The following is a 25,788-nucleotide window of genomic DNA, read 5'->3' on the forward strand; positions in this document are numbered from 1 at the left end:
AAGTGGAACAGATGGGCTAATCATCTTTTGCTGGAACTCTTGAAGAATACGCTCTTGTTTTCGGCTGCTGTTCCGCACGCTGTGCCGCGAGGCCACGGATGTACTTTCGAACGCTGGACTCTGTCTGTAAAGTTGGCATCTCCTACCTCAGGTATATGGAGGGCACCACGCTGACCTTGGAGGAGTTATCTCGAGCAGGCAGGCACACTGCCCCGACACATCCCGCTAAGTAGCGGAGGACGGCGGCGCTCTACTCGCGCTCCGTGACGCGTGCTCTCGTCTCCTGCGGCCTTCGCCGATGTTCGCCGAACCGATTTCTGAAAATGGCGCCGCTCGCTGGCACCCCTGCTCGCGAGCTGGTGGATTTTCGCGCGGCGCAGACACGCTATCTGCAGAAAGATCTGTTTTGGTAATTGATTTTCTGCGAGGACTAAACTGGTGGATTTGTCTGACATAATGGCTTTCGCAGTCTGTCGCTGTGCTCTGCAGCATGTGGCTCTGGATCATTTGATGGCTTGTTTTAGCTTTGCGGGGGGCTGGTGGAGGGGTGGGGACTGTGTTGCGACTGACAGCGTGTTAGGGGTGTGTCTGTGTGTGTGTGTGTGTGTGTGTGTGTGTGTGTGTGTGTGTGTGTGTGTGTGTGTGTGTGTGTGTGTGTGTGTTTTTAATCCATGTTTGTAAGCGGTGCGGCAGATGGGTGGCTCTGGAGGGAACAATATGAAAAGGCAAACGAATGGTTTGCATTTCTGTCCATGTGTTAGAACATTGGTTAGAGCTGTTGCCTTCGAACCCAAAGGTCACAGGTTCGACTCCCATCTTCAGCTGTAGTACCGCTGAGCAAGGTACTTGTCCTAAATTGCTCCAGTAAAATCACTCGGCTGTATCAGTGGGTTAACGATTACAAGCAGGTTCACATTGTCAGCTGAATGAATAAATGTACATGTTGTTCTGTATTCTTCATTCCTTTCCTTTCAGCCCAGATAGGAATCTCCTCCTCTTCTCATAGCTTTTCGAAGTCCGTCCTGCTGGAACCCTGCGTGTATATATAGAGATCGCTATGCACAAGTACGCTGACAAGTTCACTGTGCCAGATGGAGAGTGTGAGAGGAGCTGGGTGTCTGGGTTGTGGATTTGCTTCTCTAGGATCTGCAGCCCCACCGGTGTGTGTGGTTCGCCCCCTGTGCCTTCAGCGGGAGGAGATCAGCGCTGTACAAGGTTGCTCCCGAGGATCACGCTGGACTGTCGTCGTTGCACCCAGAAGAGAATCTGTGAATTGCTCCTCAAATTACGCAGCTGTACGAATGGGTCCAGCCGCAGGCTACGTCCATCACTTCGGCGGAAGCATCTCCGAAAATATCTGAGCCGCACAATGACGCCTTCGGTACCGTTGAACAAGCACGCTGTGTGCGGGGGAGACCCCAACCCAGGGTCAGACTGGCAAGCCTAAGAGGCACTGGTGCAGGTTGTCCATTCTTTAAGCACAGAGGGGCCTACAGTTAAAGCTGGCAGGTCAGTGCTTTCAGCCTTTTTTTGGATTCTAGAAAGTGGACTGAAAATAAACATCCTCTTTCCTGTGGCTTAGTGGTGCTTTGGTAATGCGATTTACAGTTATTAACTTCTCCGAGGTCTTACTCATGAGGCTTTCCTAGTGTGTGGGATGCTGTCAAAGCGTTGCACCTCATTGTGGTTGCACTGGCCGTAGTGTCGATGTGCTAGAGATTTGTGTCACGCTTGCGGAAGGGCGATGCAATGAGCACGTCTAGGTGCAAAGCGCCGTATTGTGTAGCGAGAGAAGTCTCCAGTGACTTGCTTTTTACGAGTGTTTCCGATGAGAAGCAGTTGTTGCGCAGATGCTGCCCGAAGCGCGACGTCTGGTATCCTTTGAGTAAACGGCACACAAGTGTGGACAGCTGCCCCGGCGTGACCCAGGGACCACCGTGCTGTTGCCCCAAGCAGGAAATGATGTCATAACCGTCAGATGTTCTGCGGGCTCTTCAAGGAGAAGTTCACAAGAAGTTCTTCCATAATGAATGCATTAGCAGGGGCCTCACCCAGAGTGTTGCTTGCAGGGTTGAGGCTCAGGACCTTTTGTTGAACCCTTTGGAAATGTATTGTAACCCAAGTTGCTTTCGTAAGAATGTCTGCTCTCTTAATGGGTGAACGGTTGTAGTAGCGGTGGTGATGGAAATGTCTTCGCAGGAGAAGGTGGGCGAAGCAGGTGGATGTGGAATAACCGCGGTATGAGAGCTCTATCACCATGAATGCTGGCTGGACTGCTGTTTGCCATTTGAGAAACATGGCGGCTCTGGGATTGTCGTCCTTGCCCGTGGAGAGGCTGAATCCTTGGGACAAAATGCTGTCCCAGCCCGTGTCCTCCTCCTCCTCCTCCTCCTCCTCTCCCCTACCAGGCGTACGTACAGGGGCCTGGGAAAGGGGTTCCAGGCTTTGAAGTCACGCAGATTTTAATGGCGCCGCAGAGCCGGCATTCCTCAGAATACAAGACTAAAGAACAGGAACCACACGCAGACCCAGTGACCCGGGTGGCGATAAGCCAGAGACGGCAAGGCATGTCATCATCGGTGACGTCGGGGTGGCTCAGCAGAGAAGAGGCTGGGGTGGGTGTACAGTGGGGGCGGAAAATGCCACAGCCCTCTATATATAATACACACACACTCACACTGATTCCGCCGCTGTCATAGCTGTGAAATTTCAAACGGAGATTTGTTTAAGGGCTGTTGCTGTTTCTCTAAGCCTTTGTTCAGACAGGAAGATCTAATTGTTGCTGATTTAATTTTAGCTTAATTAAGAGGCAACATCTGCTTGCTTATTGGTGCTGTGGCACAGCTTGGCTGCCGGAGAGCAGAGCAGAGAAGAACCCCATCACACCCCGGGCTTACGACATAGAACCGGGGTCCCTGCTCACTGGTGTCTGTGCACACAGCGCGCTGTCGCCGAGGAACACACTTGGTGACCTGTCACATCAAACTGTCTATCAGAAGAAGACGCATGGTGACGATCTGAAATGCCTTTACTGGGCTGTGCTGGATTAAAAGGTAGTATTTGGAGGCTTCCTTTATTAATTTCTCTACATTTATGGGCATCGAACCTGAAACCTTTGGATCCGAAGGCAGTAGCTCTAACCACTATACTACAAGCTGTTAATTTTTTTTATTATATTTTTTTTATATTTTTATTTAAATGTAACATAAAGAAGGTGCACGCATCACAACCGATGCCTAATGAACAACACTCTGCGTGCATGTGTGCACCTGCCAATAAGGCTACATCCCTGTGCCAGTGCAGGGAGGCTAAACAAGCATAGAGAGCTGCACAGACACACAAAAAAAAACAAAAAAAGATTCCCCTGGTAGCGGTCCAAGCCCTGAGCCCTTGGGAAATCAATTTTCCTAAAGCGCGGTCAAGTCGCTCGGCCCTCTGAATTCCAAAGGGCTGCGAACAGGGACGCGCTGCGCATCCGAAGCCCCGGTCCCTCCTCGCCGAAATATGGATCGTACCCTTCACGGAGCGTGTCTGTGCATCCTACGCATGCCGAGCGAAGCGGGCTGTCCGTGGAGAGCAAAAGTCCTCGAAGAGAGGAAATGCATTGGGCAAGGAGAATTTACAGTGCAGGAGGTCTTGTGTTACTGCTTGTTGCCTTAGAAAAATGACCTGTTCTTTAGAATGAGTTACTGCGGTATGAATAGGGACCAGGGGTGTAACACAATGCAGCGCTGTCTACACAGATGGATGAAGATGGAGTGCCAGCGAGGGGAGTTCTGCGCTCAAGTGAAATGGCTTCAGGCGTGGGAAAGAAATCGGAGGAATTATTGCTCTGTTATTGAACTGAATATTTATACGCAGGAACTGAGGTGTGGGCTGTGTGTAGATGGGGAAAGGGGTGCGTCTAGGTGGATGGGGGGTGTGTTCCAGTGTGCCGTACCTTGGAAGGTGGCGGCGTGTCTTGCGAAGGTCTGCTGTTTGAAGGCCAAGCAAGGCCTCCAAAGCAATGTCTGACTCAGGATCGGTATGGTCAGTGTGGTGCAGTGACCAGGTCGCTTTCACCGTGTGCAGCTAAGGACCTGATTTCATACGTTTCGGTGCATAACGACCGCAGCCAAGCGTCTCCGGGGTACGGGCGCACTTTGCCAGGAGCGGGTGGGCTCCATGGCGAACGCTTTTCGACGGAGGGTTGAGCGCCATCATCCGTGGCCTTTTTCTGGCTTGCTGTTCTTCCTGAAGTGCTGCGGCAAAGTGCGTTCGCTCAGATTTCTTGTGTGAACCGCACCGTGTGAGGAATCCCACCTCTCTGACCGTTAGGTTTCCTTGACCACCTCTTAGACCCAAGGTAAGAGGAAAGCAATGAATAAAATATGTTGATATGTTGGCTTTGAATCCTAGAAGTCCAGGTGGCTGCCTTCTTTTTCTCACACACACACACACACACACACACACACACACACACACAGAGAGAAACTTGTTTACACGACTGCAGCAATGTTTTGACTCACTGTAGCGCTGATCTGATCATTTTAACAGCAAGTGGAAACGAAGTCCAGGGCTTTCCCGACTGCCAGGACACCGAGGGATCTGACGATGCCGCGGCTCTGGTGAAGCAGTTCGCGGCGGAGGTGCGGAGGCCGTCTGCGTTTCATTTCCGCTGCCTCCCCGCCCCTGCGTGCGCGGTTCTGGTCCGGCTCGCTCTTTGCTTGGAGTGAAACTGCCAGCCTTGGGCCAAGTATTCGTCATGGAGCAGGAGGTGTATATTGTTGCACGGGGTCAGGCTTGCTGGGTCTTGGTTTCCTGTCTACATAATACAGCAATTAAGAAGTGTGGTAACAGGAACCAGAAAACGCCACGAAAATGCCTCGTTTGGGGTAATGCTCCCCCGCTTCCAGCGCTTGAAACGTGTTTTGATTTTATAGTGGGATGGAAGCGGTCATTGCCGATCGAGGGGAACGTTGTTTTGGATGGCCCCTCTGCAGTCAGTGAAACCGGTTCTAGCCAGTTTGTTCTGAAAACATAAATGTCCCACAGACCTTTGGAGCCTCGCTCTTCACATCATCCCACCTCCAGCCCATCTCGGGTTTATTCCCCCGTTTACGATGTCCGAATGGGCGAATGAACAAGCTCATCCGAGCGAGGGCCAAGCGCCATCTCTACAGAGGACTCGGAGAGCGCGTATAAGAGTTTAACCCCCCCCAGAAGAGCCTCAGGGAGCAGCTAGTGAATGTCCAAACATGGCCTAAAGATGTGGATCTGCCAGACTACTGATTATTATTGCAGTGTTAACTTTAATCCACTGTACAGGTGTATAGTGGTTTAGAAAGAGCGCATCTTTCCAAATAAAATTTGGATTCCATCTTCATGATGGGAACATGGTGCAAAATTGGAGCACAGAAGAAACTTTTTTTCTTTCCCCCCCCCCCCTTTAAATGTGGTACACCAGGGCATACTGAGGGGGGGGGGGGGGGGTCACACTTTTTTCCACCACACATACATCTTGTAGCATTCACCTGGGAGCATGAAATTTGGCTCAGGGGTAAAGTAATTTTTCCTGCAACCCAGGTGTCCCCGTGTTCTCCGGGAGGTGTTCCAAACAGGAACCCTGCGCCGTGTCGTCTTCGGGCCCTTGGCCTCTCCTGGGGGCTCCTGGGAGGCTCCCCAAGTGGAGCTGCATCCATGCCATGTCATGCTTGAATAATGCTGGTGGCGGCAGCATAGCGGGCGGGGTCTGCCTTCAGCTGCACTGTGACTCGTGCGCGTGTGTGCGTGCGCGCGTGCGTGTGTGTGCGTGTGTGTGCGTGTGTGTGCGTGTGTGTGTGCGCGTGCGCATTTCCACCCTGCTTTTCCTCTGCAGTCCAGTCTACAGTAAAGAGAAGAGACAGTGCTGAATTTTGACATCCCGGAGCAACATTGCTGCCGCCTCACGTGGCCCTAATCCTCCATCAATCGCTGTCAGTCCTCCCAGCAAGGCCGCCCGACCCGATTGGGCTCTCCGCCCATCCAGTTGGAGACCGAAGGCAGCAAAGAGATGCTGGGAAGGGCCCCGTGTGATTGCTCAGGCAGAGGGGGTTCCTTGCTGAAACGATCCCTCCCGTTTCGTAACAAAATCAGATTGAAATGGAATAAGGGTTTCCTCTCACGTGCTCAACATGCGGATTAGTTGGAATGCGTCTCAGGTTTGAGTCATTTGTGTTAATCCTGAAAGGGCATGACTGACAGAGGGTGAGGGAGAGAGCGTTCTTTTCCAGTCCTTAACAAAGGGAGCTTTAACTGAGCTCCCTAATGCCTCTTAAATGGAGCCGAAATGTTGACCCGGTCAGATGTGCAATAATGGTTGTGGGAGAGCTGTAACTCGGCCCTCGTAGCTGGGCGCGTATGGCGCCCTTCTTGCGCTGCTCCAGTACCTCCGTCCTACTGAGTCTGCTGCCCTTTGTCCGCGGTTCGTCCCCATAGTGCTTCTTTGCTGCTGGGTTGTGTGTTGACTGCGGTTAGGAACATGGCAGGTGTGTGTGTGTGTGTGTGTGTGTGTGTGTGTGTGTGTGTGTGTGTGTGTGTGTGTGTGTGTGTGTGTGTGTGTGTGCGCGCGCGTGTGTGCGCGCGTGTGTGTGTGTGTGCGCGCGGCTGAATAGCCGTGTTCAGAACGGTCTGCGGATTAGGTCTCGGAGTAGGTGGTCCTGCTGTGATGTGCAGCAGATGTTCGCTGTATGCTGTGTGCGTTAGTTCAGGAAAACAGGACCAGAGTTGTGCTCTCATGCGTGTGTTCAAAAGGAGAAGACGGGAGGTGCTTTTGTATGTAAGTGCTGTGATGATCTGAGTATTAGGAGTTAGAGGCTGCGTTTTATTAATGTTTCATCTCGAGTTAGTAGCATGTTCTGGTTTCTATTTTTTTTTTTTTTTTTAAAAACATCCTTATAGGGGAAGACGGAGGCATTTCCTCTTTATCCAATATCTGGATATTAGACAGACACATACAGAAACAGATTTATTGTCAGTGTAAAATGTCTTGGTTTCTGTATGTAGTAACATTTTCCTGTCCGCCTGTGCAGACGCTTCTGCTTTAGGATCAGCATCATGTTGCCAGGTGTTCCTCCTACCTACGGTATTGTTTCCCCAGTGTCATATAGACACATTGAATTTTTTTCACTGCTCTTCCCTCCAAAGTGACACGGAGTGCTCGACAATGATAAAATACAGAATAGCAGCCATTATAGTTAACTATGAGGCCAAGCCAGCTGGCTGCTGAGGAGATGAAAACAAAAAGCTCCCAGTATGAAGAAGGAGAGCAAAACAAACTTCAGGGGGTCTTAGTACCAGTGGCTGCCCACCACTGCTGGGGACTGGCGCTGTCTGTGAGGCCAGAGCTATTGTCTATGGAAGCTGTCATGAGTATCCATGCCTGTGGTCACTGTTCCTGTCAGTTGAAGTAGGGAGCTATCAGCTTCTGGCCACAAAACCCAGCAGATGTCATAGGTGTTCATTGAGTCCCAGCAGCAGGTGACCTATTCAGGAGGCCACAGTCCACTGTTGCTAGTGCAAGTATTAGTGCAGGCCAGGGACTGGTGTTCCAAGTTCCCCAAAACAACTCTGGGAAAAGGAGGAGAAAAAAGAACAGCTAGTGAAAACAACAGTTCTGTTCCACTTCTAACATGCAAGATTAAAGAAGTGGGGTTTTTAATCGAGCTTTAAAGGCAATGATGGAGGGAGCGTCTTTTACCGTAGTAGGCAGAGTGATCCACAGTTAGGGGTCCGATGGGTAAACGCTCTGCCATCCGCAGTCTTTGTGCGGATCTCCGGTTCGACAAGCAAATCGGCATCCTGTGGAGATATGGCATAACTTGGTTTGTAGTTCGTGAGGAGATCGGTGATGTAAGGTGGCATCAGAGCCTTGAGCACCTTGTGGGTTAAAAACAGCATCGTACATTTATTTATTTAGCAGAGGCTTTTCTCCAAAAGCAACTTCTAATAAACTCTATGTAGTGTTATGAGCCCACACCTCTTATTCACCATGGTGACTTACACTGGGTCACTCATCCATACATCAGTGAAACACACTCTCTCTGTGACACTCACGCACTATGGGGGAACATGAACAGTATGTCTTTGGAGTGTGAGAGGAAACCAGAGCACCACGAGGAAACCCGTGCAGACACGGGGAGAACATGCAAACTCTACACAGACCGAGTAGGGATCAAACCCCTGTCTTCTTGCACCACCCAGGTGCTGTGAGACGGCAGCGCTACTCGCTGTGCCACTGCGCCGCCCACCCATCTTGCCATATCACCTTTATGCAAGAGGTAACCAGGGGTGAGATCGAAGAACTGAAGTGATATTTCGGCGTTTTCGGGAGCCAGTTACAATCCTGGCTGCGATGTTCCAAACCAGCTGAAGGGGCCAGGTGATGTGAGCAGGGAGTTGCAGTAGTCGAACCTGCTGGAAACGAAGACATGGACTAACATCTCAGCGTCTCACCCACAGAGCATATTCTTCAGTTGCAGGAAGCAGGTCTCGGTACCTGCGTTGATAAGAGGTTTGTAAGACAGCTCTGAGATCAAGAAAACCCGGAGACTCCTTGTTGATGACTTGCCGGAGGGCTACTTGTAAGAGCAAATGTGTATTTACTCAGTACCTCTGTGCTATTCGCAGCATGCTGTGGTCCACGTCTGTGTTTGAATCTCAAACTTTGGTGATCAGCGCAAGGGGGTGATGTCGGTGTGAAGCGTGTCGCACGAGTGCGCTGACTGACAAACCCCTATTTGTCACCAATGTTCTCTGTAAGGTGATTTAAACCAAACTGTAAGGGATCATAAACCCATGATAGAAACCAGAGTTAAAGATTTGTTCTGCAAGAGCTCGTAAGGATGTGTTTTTTTTTTTTTTTTTTTTTTTCCCCCCCCCTCTTCTCTGTATCATCATCATCAGTTTATTTACATTTATTCAAAGCCTTTACCCAAGGCAACATAGTTTTGGTAATTTTTACCTCTTCACATTGAGGACTATGATTATGGCCTGCAAGGCAGCGAAAGGTCCGACACCGAGATACCTACAGGACCTGACCGCCCTACACTCCAGCAAGAGCACTATGCTGCTCCGTTTCTGTCCTGCTCACAAGAGGTCCAAAATCAAACTACCTTTGCTTACTGTTTTTGGCTCTCACGTGGTGGAATGAACTCAGTTTCTCCCTCAGAACTGCTGAATCCCTCAAAGAATCGAAGACAGCTTTTAAAGTACATCTATTTCAGACCCACTTGTTGATCTAACAGCTCTGAATTTGTGTACATTCGAATTGTTCATCTATCACCATTTTTTCTTATCAGACTCAATTCTGTATGGATATCACTTGGCATCTGCTAAATGAATAAATGTAAATATGAAGTAAACGCCTTTCTTCGGGGTATTACAGCTGGAACGATGATTCGCACGCAGGTCCTTTAACTGCAGAGTGACAGCTCTAACCACTGCTCTACCGCTGTTGCAGTTGTTGACATTCCCGTTGTGAGACTTCATTATGAGTTGTAGCCAATTTCCATATTTCCTGAATTGAATATGAACTAAAGTGTTCAGTCAAAGCAAGATGTGACGCTCCGTAATTCTTGGCCCCACCCCCAGCTCATCACTCCTCCACCTCCTCTCCGCAACGCGAGTGGGCTGCTGTGATTTTGTGATGGTGTTGCTCGCATTTTTCTATCTAATCCTCAGGGGTTTCGCCGCCCTCCGTCTGGCGATCGTCTGATGCGCGGCAACGTCTGACTGCGGCTCGCCGTGCGGAGGGAGCGCGGGGCGCGGTGCGGGCCTTTGTATGCGCTCCGCTGCCTCTGTAACCGTGAGGTGCTTCTTCAAGCGAGGCTCCTCGCAGCCCTTCCCTGCTGAGAGCTGCATTTTTAAAGGGGGAAGGAAGGGGAGCTCGATGTGAGTCAGGCCCTGCTCCAGCTGTAACATCCCTGCCGGTGGCCCTTCGGCACGGCTCGGGCGCACGTGTCCCCGGGCGTGCGTGTGTGGAGGCGGCTTTGAAATGGCTCCGTGGTCTCCTGCGCCCCATTGCGTCTTCTGCGGCGGCGCGCTGCATTCTGGGTTCGCTCGCGAATCGCCCTGACCGTGCTCGTAACCTCGGCTCCGGCCGGTTGAAGGCGCGAGTAACTTCATGATGCGCCGAGGATGTCGTTGCCGCCATTACCGTGGGCGTTGCGTTTGGCGTTTTGTTTCCGGAGAGCCTTGCTTGTAGGGCTCGCCTGCTGTTCGCCGCTGTAGAGTCAACGCACCGAATCCCCCCCTCCTGTTTATTCAGCTGGGGTGTAAGATCACTGGCTTCTCCTCACACTTGACTTCCCCTGGAGAAAAGCCCCGCTAAAGCCCTGCGATGCCGTCCGGAAAGCTGCCTTCATATTGTCGTTGTCGTTGGACAGCTGGACGTTTCGTTCGAACCGTTTAGCTCGAGGATCTTGCTCGGAGGTAGAGCGGCTACAGCCGAGCCTGGATCGCGAACCATCGACGTTCGGCGCACCGCGTCCGTCCCGAACGTCAGTCCTCGTGCTAGTTCCGAGACCCTTAGGCTTAGCCCCAGCTCCGAGCGCGAATTTTCCCCGCAATGCTCCCAGGCCATGGCCGCAAAGACTTCCGCAGAGCCCCTGCACATTAATTTTCCCTCCAGCTGCTCAGTTTACATTTTGGGAAGATGGATAGCGATTCGCTCACAGCTGCGTAGCGCGCGTGATGAGCAGCTGGGGAGTGTGTGTGCGAGTGTGTCTGGCTTTGCGGAATTTCATAAATCCCCTCTCGCCGCAGCCAGTGAGCGGGGCTCGTTTTTCACGTCCCGTTCCGAGCTGCCGGGCCGCGGCGTGGGACGCATGTCACCGGTGACGCGTGACGCCCTCCGCGGACAGCCGCGTGATCCTGCCCACCTCTGGCTTTCGCTCCGACAAGGATTCGCGGTTGTCGGGGAACTGAAATTCTGAGCCAAACGGAGCGAAGGGCTCTTTTCGCAAGATTTATTCTGTTCGCGGCGGAATTGATGCGGTGGAACTGTCGCGCGGTTTGATGACAACAGCAATTAAATCGGATCTGAAGCGATGCACACGAACGCAGTTTGTGGGGAAAAAGTTAAATAAAGATGTCTAAAGGTACTGCATGATTAAATTTAAAAAAAAAAAAAAGGTGAATGGTGCACATTAGTGTTTTTTACACTGTGATGATAAATGATTGAAAAGGTTTCATCCCAAGCCACCTTTCCTGTGACTGACAGGGAAGAATGCGGCCTTGGAGAGGCAGGGTCCCCCCGGAGCGCCTCCTGTGTGGACAATCCCTGGTTTCCCGACAGAGGGCCATATGAGGAGGAGGTCTGGCCTGCTGGCTCTCGCTGTGGATGGAGAGCTTTGGGCAGGCGTACCGCGGAGAGAAGATCTGCTCCCCGATGGCTGTGCGCTCGGAGCGCATCGGCATGAATCTGCTCTTTGTGCCCGTGCGTGAATGGCCTCTCCTTGGCTGAGAGCAGAGGCACAGGGGAAGCTGGCTCCGAACGCTGGGTGAGAAGCTCCTTTATGCGCTCTGATTGGTTTCTGCACCGCAGTCAGCTGCACGGGGGGTCGAGGGCAAGAGGAAGGGCTGGTCCAGGCGCTTGGTAGCGCGACTGCTACAGGATAAGGTGGGGCGTTGTTGTTTTTTTTTTTCCCATGAATCTTTGTGTGTGTGTGTGTGTGTGTGTGTGTGTGTGTGTGTGTGTGTGTGTGTGTGTGTGTGTGTCTTGCCAGCCCACAGCATCCTTCACGACAACACAGAGCTTCCTGCGTGTGGATGTTGATACGCGCGTTGACGCTGACTCCTTGCACCCCTGTTCATGCAGCTGGCTCTGCGACAGGCTGCTGCTCACGTTGTACCGCAGAGAGGAAAAGGGGGGGGGGGTGTGCATGCCGCTGAGCTCTCACGGTCCACCCCTCATGTCCCTTCGTGTCTCTGAAGGGATGGAGCCGTCAGTCTTTTTCAAGGTTGCCTCTGGGTTGCCTCGGTACGAGTCCCTCTGTTCCCTGTCGCTTTGCCATAACTGGACATTTTAATGAGGACCCGCTTGTGTTCCTGTGCTCCCTCCTGTGCTGCGATTCCATCTCTTTGGCCACTCCTGAAATGCCCAGGCAGTGTATTTCAGAAGTGAGTGAAGGTGTTTTTTTAATTTTTTTTTTTTTAAAAAAAAAACAGTGTATTTGTCTAAGTGGGGAGTGCGGTGGCGCAGTGGGTTGGGTCAGGTTGGACTGGGTCCTGCTCTCCAGTGGGTCTGGGGTTCGAGTCCCACTTGGGGTGCCGTCCTGGGTGTGTCCCCTCCCCCTCCAGCCTTACACCCTGAATTGCCGGGTTAGGCTCTGGCTTCCTGTGACCCTGTATGGGACTAGCGGTTCAGATGGTGTGTGTGTGTGTGTGTGTGTGTGTGTGTGTGTGTGTGTGTGTGTGTGTGTGTGTGTGTGTGTGTGTTTTGACTAGGTAATGTCCCCCCCCTTTTCATTTCCCCCATTGTTCTGTCAGTAGGAGAGGCTCTTATGGTTTGTTAGCGTGAGATCCGCAAGTGTTTGATCGGAACATTTTTCATCCGCAGGTGTCGGAGCGTTGCTGCTGCGATAGTCTGACGGCATACGTGCGTGAGAGCGTTCACGCGCGTTTCTGCGCACGTGTGTGACTGAGCGCTCAGAGATGGTGGAGTCACCACGTGACCCCCGACTACTTTACGGTTCCCGGAATGACGGCGCGGGCTCGTCTCCCGCTCGCGCCCATCGGCAGCGTCGCGTCCGCCGTCCGCTTCCCGCGTCGATTTTACATATTAAACACGTATTGACGTCCCTTACGTATCCCTCTGCGTCTGAATCTCCGTTAAGTGCCGGATGCGGCTTTGTGAAGAACCGTAGGGATTCTATCAAGCGCTGCGTCAGCTCCCAAAAAAAAAGGTGTTGTGTTTTTAATGCCACGATGCTGCCTGGGTGTCACATCGGCTGTGAATTTTATGTAAACAAGATCGCCCCGCACTTCCAGTGAATGGAAAGCGTCGTTTGCAACGAGGCCCGAGTTTTAAATCCAGCTGTGGCGAAGTGCCGGGGGCGACGCCGTCAAATTGGTTCCGCTGAAAGGTTGCCGTGGAGGACGGACGCGGGGACGGAGGATTTTCCGTACGGATGCCCGGTCTCCTGAAGTTTCAGGAAATACTGCAACATCACTCCTACAGGGAGCGGTACTTTTCATACAGGCCTCCGCTGGTTCGATTCATCAATTACAGCTGTCACTCCCTGTTAAAGCTCTCAGTGAAGGATCCCCCCCCCCCATCTTTTCTGCACTGATTTGCGAAAAGTCTCTGTCACTAGAGAGGCAGCCAGTGGTGTTAATTTCAGTTAATCAGCTCTGGGCTCAATATGTTCTGATTAGTCATAATGGAGAAGATTACCATGAGTTCAGCCAGTATTACAATGGCCATTTCAGAGGTAATTTTAGAAGACATTGCTTTTTTTTTTTTTTTTTCTCTCTCCCCCCCCTCCACCAGTCAGTGTGTAGAAGCTTATCAACAAATACCTAAATTGTAATTTGATTGGCCATATTTGGGAATTGAGGATCACTGTAATCCGATGACAAATATCACAAATAAGGGACCTTCAGCGGATGATCACTTTCTTTTTCTCTCTCTCTCCTCTCCATTTATTGGACATTCCTGTAAATGCATTCATCCAGTGCATTATTAAAATCAATGTTTCTAAACCATTTGATTACTGTCAATGGGTCGACGTGCCAGCCATTGCCATGTAACTAAGGTTTGAAGGTGGGGGGGGGGGGGGGGGGCGACGGCATCCTGCCGCAGCGCCTCTGCGGATGCGGCTCGAGGAGCGACCGGCGTCTGGCCGAGCACGCCTGGGAGCTGCCGTCGCTCTTCCGGAGAACGGCTAACGCGCGGGGCCTCCGACACCCCCTGCAGGGCTCGCCTGGTCTCGGTGAAGCTGTCAAATTTAAGGAGCAGGCAGCGCTTGCAAGGCACACGGCCAACGCGGGCCTAATGATGTGGACTGCCTCTGCGTACCGAGACGGGCTTCGTTATCCCTGCTAGCGTGTTGGCGACTGTAACGTGTCGGTTTGAGAGGGACTGCGGGGACTTTTGGAGCCCTTAATGAAGCAGTTGCGAAAGGTCGTGAAGCTTGCTAGAACGTTGAACTTTTTTGGATGGATGGAGTGCCTTGCAGCCCAGATGTGCCTGCGAGAGAGAGCTCCTGGTGAACACTGCCACCATTGTCTGTCTCTGGACAAGAGCCAAACACATGTTCTGCAGTGGCTTAGGTCAATCCTGATGTTTTGATGGCTTGTCGGTTTAATGAGCGGAAGGACACGAGGACACCGGCGAGGAGGAGATGGAGTTGGATCCACCTGGGACGTGGGCACCGCTGACTTAACAGGAAGTGAAGTCTCAATACATGCCCTGGCCCTGGCTAATGGGAAGGGGAGGTCAGAGGGACGGACATAATTCTCTACTGTGACTGTAGAGGAAAAAATTTTGTGTGGAAGAGACATGAACGTTCAGAAGTTAGAGAAAATGCTGTTTCTATACCTTTTGCTCTGTTGTCAAGTTAGTCCTCCACGGAAGACAGCTTTTGCAGTGTACACATCATGTTTTTGCCCCAAGAGGACAGCAGTGCTTTGCTCCCCTTCTGCTTTGGGTTTGGTGAAGGTGAGGAATGTGGTCACAGTGCGGTTCCTTTCGGGCTCTTTGACCCAGCTGTACCCCAGTGCTTCGCTGTCAGGGATTTGAGGCTTCTCATTCACCTTTAGTCCATATGAAACCATTTAGTACTTCTTTCCCAAGAAAGCGTATCGTTGAAATGTCGTGGGGGGGTAGTAGGGCAGCTTGCATTGGCTATTGGCCCGTCTACCAAGAAAGAAATGTGGAATATTGATTTTTATGAATTTTAAACACACGGTCTTAATGCGATGAGTATAATCTTCTGATACTGTTGTTAGTTATAGTTTTGTACTGGAACCCAGCCATCATATTTGTGTGTGAAGCGTGGATTGGAATGGGTGTGCAAGTTTCTGTGATGGGGAAAATGATAGATATGGACCCTCGTGGAAACCTTCCCGTGTGTGTTGAGTGGGGTGTGGAAAAGGGCCAGTGGCTGCAGGTTGTGTGCCTGTGTTTGTAGCTCTTTAAGGACTAAAGTGTCGTAACTGCAAAAAAAGGCTTTAGAAAGAAGCCAAAGGATGGGAAATTGTTTTCTTATAAAGTATCCAAGAACCTTGGTACGCAAGACCGTTCAATAAGTGATCATAACACTGAATGGATTTTGAGTATCAAAACACGTAGGCTTCCACTGTTGGTGTCAACTGACTTGGGTTTTGAGTCTTCTGGATGAGACCGCGTCGTGTAGGAAATTGGTTCCGACGTTTCGCTTCTTCTGTTGGAGGCATCTTCGGGGAGCTTCCGCATCTCGCGAAGGCTGGATGTGAACTGGAGTGTTTGACGAGGGTGGGGGTATTTATGGTCGGGGTCGGAGGTCGTAGCGGGTGGTCCCATTGGATGGTGTCCTTGCTGTGTTTTCCACCTGCACCGTGTCTTTCGAGTTGCTGGTCGGCTCGTTGATCTGAGCTTCCGTGCGAGGCAGTCGGGTCGTCGTGGGTCCGGAATGAAGAGTCTTCTCTGAAGATGCTTCCAGCAGGGGAGGCGAAACGTCGGAACCAGTTTTCCTCCACGACGCGGTTTCATCCAGAAGACTTAAAACCCCAGTCGGATTTTGAGTAGTTCTTTGAAGACTTCTCAAGCTCATTCACTTGGAGCTTATATGTGATTCTTTATTTACTTATTTATTTATTTACTTGCCTATATGTGCCCTCATTTCCCATGAGCTCCAGCGCAGGAGAAACAGTCTGTCCCCTGTGGGATTGTATTCCATAATGACGACTCTGTATGGCTGTCAAATAATAGCCTTCCTCTTGGGAATTATGTAATGTTCCTCCAATTTCTGACAGTGGCTGATGACTTTATTCATTGGGTAGAGCTCCAAACTGGTCTAAAATTAAAAAAAAAAAAAAAAAAAAAATCAACTTTAATTTTGATTTGTGAGTCATTACAAAAGTTTGCGTGCACAAAAATTGTGAGATGATTGCGTCATTACCCATAAGAGCCCAATTATTTTAGAGCTCAGTGGTTTACTGTCACATTAACTAAGTACAGACGGCTGCGGGGGGTCACCATATTACATTTTGTGCAGAGTCTGCATATTTTCATTTTACATTTTACCCTTCAGATGGCATGCGGTATACAAAGCAGTATGAAACCAGACCCCGAGAAGCAGTAAAGGATCTGTGACGGTCCAAAGGGTTAGTTGACACTGTCCTTGGACCGGACTCCTTTTGCTTCTCCTCTGTACAGCCACTTATCGCACACTTACTGAGTCTGAAAGCACTTGAGCTTTTTTTTTTTGCTTTGGATTCTCATTTAAAGTCTGCTGTCTGTCCGCACAGCTTCAGCTGGAGACGGAAGTGAGCTCTGCGTCGCGGTTCCGGTCGCGCTCCTCGGCACTCTGTCCGCTGTCACAGGGAAGCGCCGCAGGTTTTCTGTGCAGCCTCGCATACACAGCGAGATGCTTATTGCTGCGGAGCATCTATGCGATTGTAGAGGAAGGGCCTCCCTCCAGCCTACCTTTCTTCTTTTTCTGTGCTCAAATTAATTGACTTAACGCAGCAGGATGTAGGGCAGTCAGGTTTCCCAGAATTGGCTCTAGCCTACTGTTGATGTCATCGTTGTCTCCACGAAAACTGGCCTACAGCTCTTCTCTTCCTTCTCTTCCCATGTTTCTCAAAGCACCTGTGTATATGGTCAGTCTCCACACCCGTTTGAGCGCGAATCTCTAACTTAAAATGAACACTTAAATCGGTTGCTGTCGAGTGCCATCGTTCTTAAGAGTCTTTGAAGACTCTCAAGGAGAGACCCTTTTGATGGCAGAGTTGGATGGGCGGTAAACGCTGCTCTTTGCTCGATGGACCGGATTGATGTGTACATTCGTCCGTATCGTCGGTCTTCTGGTCCGCAGGTTGTGCTGCTTTTCTGGTTCCGCCGCTGTCATGTAGCGATAATTAGTTCTCTCATTCCTCCTTCTTAGATCCTGTGGCCGTTTGAAATTGGAAAATGGTCTTATTGCTCCCTTATCCAGAGTTACGAGGTCCTCAGATTAATAATGCAGACTTTAATGAGGAGAGGGAATCGTGTCTCATTGAACTTTCTCGCGTGCTGAATTTTATTTTCTGTTTGAACACGGTTTAATGAAGCAAACCAGACATCATTTATTTAAGCCCCTTAAAAAGTGCCGGAGATGTTGATTTGTCAGAACTGTCATACAAATTGGGACCATTTCTGTCCATCGGTGCTTTTGACCTCAATTCAACGTTTGCGGAGTGACCTCAACGCGTTCTCTCAGGCACGAAAGGTGCTTTTTGATTGGACCACAAGTGTCATCAGCTGAATGCTGGTTCAAGTTTTTTGCTTTGGTTAAGAAATTGCTTGCACATGTATATTACAGAACATGAAGAGAAGTTACTGGCGTAAACATATTATAGCTAAACGTGTCCAATAGTTCACCAATTAAGGTTATAGAAATGGATTTATTCTGCCGTTTCTGCTCTTTAGATTTTCTACAGGCTCGTGGGTAAAATTTCAGCCCAGTTGCTTGGACCTCATTAGAAATGCAGTATGAACAAACAACAAAGGTGTAGGCATCTCGTGGAATTTCAGCACGCCTCTTAATCCGCGTGCCGAGCGCCTTATGTCGGGGGCGCGGTGCTGGAGGCTGGAGAGGCTCGAACAGACGGCGAGGCCCGTGACGGGGCTGCCGGTGGGAGCCGATTAGGACGGACCCACGCCTTTTCATATTTAATTAAGGAGGGTTAAAGCAGAGCTGCCCCCATCACAAAGCACCTCCCAAACCCAAGAAATCCTCGGCGATTGTCTCGAGCGTCTGGTCTGTGCCTCCTGCTCAAACCCCTTCCCGTGCTCAGCCTTTGCCCCTCTGTCTCCCGTGTTAAAACATCACAGAGAAGGAGGGATGTGGTGCAAAGCCCTTGAAGATCACGTTACCCTGCCCCTCCCTCCCAGACAAAGCAGCACTTCTCGGTAACCGCAGGAGTGCTGTGGATGACGCTTTAATTCCTGCCCCTCCCGACCGATCAGAGCCACGTGAGCAGGGGATGTCAGCTGGTGAGCAGGCAAGCCTACGACGGAGAAACACCTGCTGCAGCTGCTCGGGAAGACATCTTTCATGCCGTTGTACCCTTGAGCGAGGTACTTCACCTTAATTGCGCTTGTAAAAACCCGGTTTCAAAGATGGCCTACAAATTGCACACGCTGTAAAACTGGAAGGGCCCTACGTCGGGCCTGGGTAACGGTCTGTGCTAAGCGAATAAATAATGCAGCGTATTGTAATATAATATGTCACCGTTGCCGTTGTTTATATCGATGTTATTTTCTCTCAGGTATGTCTGGGCACCGGTGCTTGATTCCGAAATGTAATTTCCCACGTAAAGCTGTGGCGTTATATCACACGGGGAGACAGTTTGTCTTTTTCTCGGCATTTGTTACAAGGCACACCTTTGACACAATTTGTTTAGTGCGTTGGGGCAGGGGTGCCGCTGCCCGCATTTATCCGTTGCCTGCTTAAGGAAACTCATAAAATCGATGAGAAGCTCATAAAAACGAAGGAGGGTCCCCATCGTGCCCCAGGAGGACCACGAACCGTTCCCTTCAATTGGCCTGGAGCCCGTCCGCCTCATTGCACCCGGAGGAGGGGGGCGGGGGACCGATGTCGGGCGGGGAGGTCAGCCAGGAGCACGTATAGCGGCTGAGATGTTTGTGGGGGAGAAGAAAGAAACGTGCAGGATGCAGCGCTGACAGAAAGGGAGGAGAGACCCCTTATTTGTGTCTCCTGGCAGGGTCGATGTCGGCCCTAGAGGACCCTCGGGGTAGAGAGCGCCTTCTCCGGGTGCTTGTCCTCGGCTCGGAGGGTGCAGGCGGTGACAGCGGATTAAGTTGCTCTCCGCTCGTCTCCAGCAAGGAGAGCTCTTCGGCCACGTCTGGTGCGAGCTGCCTGGCGAAGGACCGGAAAAGGTCTAAACGTGGGTTTGTTAGCGTCGCGGTGCAGCACTGGCAGCCTGGTCCTTCCGACGGTATCGGATGATGAGGTCTAATTAAGGCAAGTAAACGCAAGACTGCACCTGTCAGATGTTTTAGCGCTTGGTGCCATGATTATGTGCTGTGATTATGTGCTCGGTGCTCCTTCCAGCACATTCTCCCACCGCTGCAGTCGCGTTGTGCGCGGCATCGGAAAGTTAGCAATCCCCCCCACCCACCCACCCACACGTTGTGCCGCTCTTTGCTCATCAGGTTGTTGTTGTTAGATGATTTTGAAAAATTACACTTCCCCTGCAGAATGAGATGATGTGGATTGCAGAGCTACAGAAAAGTGGCCCAAATTTGTACATCCCTCCCTTCTGCCCCGCCGTCCAAATCTCGTTCCTCGTGCCCTGGAAGGCTGTCCTCCATCCCCCGCACCGGCTCTTGCTGAAGGGAATGAGGCGGCCACGGGGACCCCGTCTCCGCCACTTTCCGCATAGTATCAGCTAGTCACAGAGCCTTTGCGTGCAATCCGGTGCATCGCTCTGTATGAAAAGCCTCACTAACGTGTGTGTAAGAGTCTGGGTTAGGAGAACGCGGTGTGATGCGGGATGATCGTAATGGTTCTGACGCAGGCTGTCAAGGTGGAGGAGGAGCTTGTTCCTATTTTGTTGTTTTTCGGCTCAAGGTGTCAGAAGGGGAAGTCTTATAATGCAAATTACGTTCCCAGATCTGTCGGGCTTCGTCCGTCAGTGGCGTCTTCTGTGAGCGGAAATGAAAGACGCCGGCGATCTTTCTGTCGAGGTTCTTAATGAGTCTTCGAGTGAACAGCCACACGCAGGAGAAAACAAGGAGGCGCGCAGCTGAGAAAACGGCGTGTGTGTTTCTCTCGCCCCTCTTCGCTTTGCAAGCTCCTCTCAATGAGGTACCCAGCGTACACAGGTAATACTGAGCTCACATTTCTCATGCAACACCATATACGCACACCTCGATCACATCCCTCGGCCGAACCTGTGAAACGAATGGGCGGCGACGTGAGCGCCCGCAGCAAGAGGCCTGCCCTTGTGTTCTAACCTCAGCTATTTAATGATGGTTTGTGGCAAAACCAGAACCGCCATATAGCAAAGTGCATATTATATTATATTCGAAACCCTGGATCTCTCTTGGCATAAACGACCGAGTCCTCTTTATGGGATTTCACAGAACTGAAGAGTCCGAAAGAGTCTCCGCTTCTCCTGTCATATTCTAAACTCACATCGCTGTTATGCGAAGGAAGTCGGGAGCTCCCGAAGACATCCTTACCGTCGCAATAATTAACGCTGTTTTTAAAGGGTGAAAAAATTAACGCTGTTTAATGAAGCAGTGGTTCTATATTGCAGCCAGGCCTCCGGCACAGTTCTACACGAGGTACAGGTTACACGTGGTGAGTTCGCTCTTCTGTGCTGATCGTTTGCGTTGCTGCTGTGTTGTCTCACTTTCGAAAGCGGTGCTTTGCTAGGGATCGTCTCAGACGGAGAGCATTAAGGTGGACGGCGTGCTGAGTGTTTGCAGAAATGTCCTCGAGGCAGAACGGGGCATCGGTCCAGTGCTGTGACCTGCAGCTAACCCCCGAGGAAGTGTCAAACTCCCTCTGCCCATGACGTCATGGTGCTGGCTAACCTCGCGCTCCTCCCTGAAGGAAGTGCTCACCATGAGCGGTGGAAACGCGAGAGGGGTGGCGTCCCGCTTATTGAGAACACTGCTCGCTTGTTTGGCCAAATCGCCGCTCAGACAAAGGCTGCTCTGAAGCACTTGGACGTGGATCTCGCCGAGTTGGTAACATGAGAGATTCCTGTGTCCTCCGGAAGGTACCGGAGCTCGTTTCTGCCCGTCTGCAGTTAAAAATCACAATTTCCACACATTTAATCACACATACCCATATATGTACATTTACATTTATTTATTTAGGTTGCACTTTTTCTCCCAAACAACTTACAATGTTAAGCTCTTTATGATTATTCGGTGGCGCAGCGGGTTTGACCGGTTTGTGCCTTGCTGTGTGGCGGGTCTGGGGTTCGAGCCCTGCTTGGGGTGTGCGGCAGCCCTGTCTTTCTCCCTGTGTTTGCCTCCCCTGCCATGCAGAGGAAGGACCTGGCAACCCACCTCTGTTCCTCCCTTGACTTGCCTTGGAAACCACGCAAATGGTCGCTACGGGTTGGCTCCGACTCGGCACCTTGCACGCGTGCAATTTTACTAGAGCAATTCAGGGTAAGTACCTTGCTAACAGGTACTGCTGCTGGTGGTGAGACATGAATGTGTAACTTCTGGGTCCAAAAACATCAGCTCTAACAACTACGCCACCAGCTGTTCCTGTATGTAACTGTACACACGTCCATGTCCATCCATGCAAAGTACTTTTATCTTCATATATCCTATACTTCGCTGCTGCTCTGTTGCAGGACTAGTGTGGAGGTGATGCTGGGCTTGGAGGAGAGGCTGCTTTGGTTTACTGAGTTCTCCTGTTTCCACATTCTACAGCTCAAATATGGAAAAATTCCCCCCCCCCCCCCCCCCCCCCAGCAATTAATGGAAAATATTTTGATTAAATAATTTCAGGGGACCTACAATCTTTCCCGTTCAAGTCAGTAACTGTGTGCGTGCGTATTCCTCTAGATAAATTCATGTAGCATCACGTGGGACAGGACAGGGCGGTGGGGTTCTGGGGAGCATTGCTCCTGCGAGAGCTGGTTTTAAATGGATGATCAGTCTCGCTTCGATTACTCTCCAAATCCCGTTTTTGTGGGAGCAACAACGCTGGCGTTTTGGAAAAGAGGGGGAGGGAAGGTGAGGCACACAGAAGGCTGAGAAGGAGAGCAGTATTTTTTTTTTTTTGTCTTCTCTGGCTCCATGGCTGAAATGGCCCATGAAGGCCTTTTCTAGTTCAGGTGCACTGGATGTGAACCTGACTCCAGGGCTGCAGCGGTGGCATTCATCTCTGCTACGTAAGGATAATAAAGTACCGTGCCGTGCTGCCGCAGCTTCCATTTGTTAGCGTGTCCTGGGCTCCGGAATCCAAAGCGGACAAGCCCGAGCCTCTTTATGCAGGAATGCATGAAATAACGAATGCTCCGTGTTTGTGCGTTGCGCTCGGTTTTCAGGGCGCACCTGGACTCCGGCTGCAGCGGTCGCCAAGTTCTCCTCCGTCTGGTTCCGTAAGCCTCTGTGGAGTTGGGCTGAGCAGCGCTCGCACCCCTGGCCCTCAGCAACTAATGAAGGTCCCTTTCCTGCGGAGAGACACGGTTGTGCTCAGACAGGTCTTCGGTTTCCTTCTGCCGTCTCATCCTCTCGGAGAGCCCTAGTTTCAGCCGTGGATTTACCCAGCCGTCTGCTTCGCCACATTTTACGTTTTTTGCATTTGGCGAAAGCTTTTCTCCGATGCGGCGTGCCACTCGGATTAAATAAAAGAGCATTTCAACAACAGACAAATATAAATGCAGAACCACGATTTTTGAAGTACCGTCACTTAGTCCAGTACCAGCGTACATTACACAAGTAGAAGTGATGGAGTTAATTTTTTTTTTTTTTTTTTTTTTTAAAAAAAAAAAAACACATAATATGGTGCATGTTTATGGAGCAAAAAGGAGACCAGGAGAGACATGGGTCCCTAAAAAAGATGCATCCAAGTCTCCCTTTCCGTTGATGTAACGCAGTCATTTTTTTTCGGAGATGTACGTCACTTTGGAGAAAAGCATCTGCTTAACGAATAAATGTAAATGTAGATGCGTTTTGCCACCTTTCTTGAATTCTGAGAGGTATTTGTCAGTTCCGAGTCTACAACCTGTCAAGATGGAGAGGAGAGAGAAGCAAGACACTTTCATACAAACGCTCTTCTTTTTCCGTTGTTCTTTGACTCTTTTTTTGTGTCCGACTCCAGTGTGTTAAGGGACGAGCCGGCGAGCTCCTTCCCCAAAAGCGGTGGCGCAGACACACTAGGTCTTCCGCCGCGTGCTCTTTTTTTCCTTTTTTTTTCCCCCTCCTCCAGAGAGGAGGCGGCTTCTCACTCACTCATGTATGCACAGAGAAAACGCTGCTGTCACACCCAAAGTGAAATTCACGCAACGCGTAGATCAAAGCCGTCATTCCTGGCTGGGTTTAACACGGTGTTTTAATTGAATTGAGGCAATGCAAAGTGTGTTTACAAAAAAAAGAACAACACGACTTGATTATGCTACGTACAGTGAGAAAGTAAGAACTCTGCTGTCTATGCTGTGCCGGAACCGATCGCGGATGGTTTTGCGGGATTTGTCGAGAGGAAGCAGAGCTGCGGAGCTCCAACAGCCAGGGCCCTAGTCTGAGTTTTTCGGGGTGTCGTGCAGACAGCGAGGGTCCCGGAGGGGCTGCTGAGACCGTTCTGACTGTTCTGCTACAGGATCGAACCGCAGGTGCGCCGTGTTTCCCCGAAGGCCTCGGTGAGGGAGAAGCAGCCCACCTGAACGAGGGTACAGCCTGCCAACGGCGCTGTCGGAAGCGGCTGCTTCACAGTCGGGGTTGAGCCTCCTCATCCACAGCTGCTGTGTTTTGTGTGTTTCAGGTACCTGTCATGTGCCAGGATGAAGGACCTCCTGAGGGCCCCAGGGCCGTTTGTGAAGCGTGCCTCTGCTGTGTCCCTTTATGTGAGTATGGCGGCTGTGGCGCAAGGCACTTAACCCGAAATGGTTCGGTAAAACACCGTTCCATTTAATTGGGCTGCTCTGTAAAGCTCTCTACCGTGTGAGTGGTTTTGGGTATTAAAAAAAAAAAAGTCCTGAATAATAATGACCGTAGAGACAAACGGGGATGCCGTGGAATATGTTCTCTAAGAATATGATGTTCTGATATTCCTCCATTCATTTGCAGGGCCACCTATGCTGAGAAAGCTTTCCTTTTTGGCCAGTTTTTGAAGTGATGTCCTCTAAAGTGGACATGTCGATACATAGCTTCCCCTGAGGTGACCGACACGTTGGTGTGCGAGTCGGGGTCTGGAGCCACTCTCCCCCGTGGCTTATTATCTCAGAGCGGTGACCAGTGGCTGTGCCCGACATGCGTTATGGAACGGTCGAGTTTTTCTCACTGCGCCATTCGCTGGGGGAGTTTAATCCCTTTTGCTGTTGCAGTCTGTGTGTGACGGCACCGGGGGAGGTGGAGATTATTGCATTGTGTGCCTTGTGTCCATCAGGAGAAATCGGATGTCTCTTTAATGACAGGAGCCACTGCAGAAATGAGCAAAATCCCAACTAAAACCCCGTGGTTTCCTTTATGTGACAGGAAGAACATCATTCGAAATAAGCCTTGCAACATTAAAACACACACACACACACACAACTGCTTGTCCCGAGTCAGGCCTGACACGGCGCAAGGCTGGAGGGGACGCACCCTGGCCAGGACACCAGTCAGTCACAAGGCACCCCAAGCAGGACTCAAACCCAAGACCCAGTAGAGAGCAGGACCCAGCCCAACCCACTACACTCACTCACTCAACCGCTCGTCCCATAGGGGGTCGCGGGGAACCGGAGCCTGCCCGGTAACACAGGGCGTGGGGGGAGGGGACACACCCAGGACGGGACGCCAGCCCGTCGCAAGGCACCCCAAGCGGGACTCAAACCCCAGACCCACTGGAGAGCAGGACTGTGGGCCAACCCACTGCGCCACCGCACCCACTATATCATAAAAACATTCAGCATTAAAACACATAATGAAAATGGTTGGAAGATCTCTAGTCATTCAGATATTTGCTGAACTTGGCATTTGTACTGCAAACAGTTCATCGCCAGTCGAGGTGGCATCATCAGTGACACTTTGCTTAAGCACCGATGATGTCACCTCGACTGACGATGACCTGTTTGCAGTCCGAAAGCAAAGCTTGGTGAACATCTGAACCAGCAACCTGAGCTACGAACGCCACCAATCTTCTCTACCATTGCTAAATCTCTAGTCATTGATAATTTAAATTGGTAACAGTTCCCGACGCAGAACCTGCTGTGGACATCTGGTACCGCAGTCGTTAGAGTGCACAGGTTCAAACCCCACCTCCAGTTGTAGTGCTCTTGAGCAAGGTACTTACCCTAAATTACCCAGCTGTATAAATGAGTAAATAATTGTAACTTCACACTCTAAGTTGCTTTGGAGAAACACATCAGCTAATTCTTAAGCAAAGTACTTACCCTGAGCAGCTGCACTAAATTTTTCATGCAAGAATAAATGCATACCAAATCGCAAAATGGAAAATTGTTACGGAAGAGCAGAATTTAATAAAAGCATTTTCAGTTAACCTTTTTGACGACATGTCAAGATCCTAAACCACACACACACACACATTTTCAGAACCGCTCCTCCCATACAGGGTCACGGGGAACCGGAGCCTACCCGGGAACACAGGGGCGTAAGGCCAGAGGGGGAGGGAACACACCCAGGACGGGACGCCAGTCCGTCGCAAGGCACCCCAAGCGGGACTTGAACCCCCAGACCCACCGGAAGGCAGGACTGTGGTCCAACCCACTGCGCCACAGCACCCCCCGATCCTAAACCATTCAGCCTTTATCTCTTCGACTGTCTCCGCTTTAGACCCCTCTGCCGACGAGCAGCACGTGCCGTTCCTCGGTTCATTCGCCTCCTTTCACCTTCTCGCTTGATCTTTGCAGAGCCAGAACCATCTCACTTTT

The 25,788-nt window shown here is 50.8% G+C and overlaps 1 protein-coding gene across 1 annotated transcript in view; it reads left to right on the top strand.

Annotated features, from left to right (window-relative positions):
* tmtc1 (transmembrane O-mannosyltransferase targeting cadherins 1) overlaps positions 1–25,788 on the top strand; it is an 80,520-nt gene that overhangs the window by 12,973 nt on the left and 41,759 nt on the right. Inside the window, exon 5 of the mRNA XM_029247249.1 lies at positions 23,682–23,763. Within this exon, the coding sequence (XP_029103082.1) occupies positions 23,682–23,763 (82 nt within the window). The remainder of the gene's footprint in view (positions 1–23,681; positions 23,764–25,788) is intronic.

This window comes from Scleropages formosus, chromosome 21 (genome assembly GCF_900964775.1).
Source record: "Scleropages formosus chromosome 21, fSclFor1.1, whole genome shotgun sequence".
Classification (NCBI taxonomy): Eukaryota; Metazoa; Chordata; class Actinopteri; order Osteoglossiformes; family Osteoglossidae; genus Scleropages; species Scleropages formosus.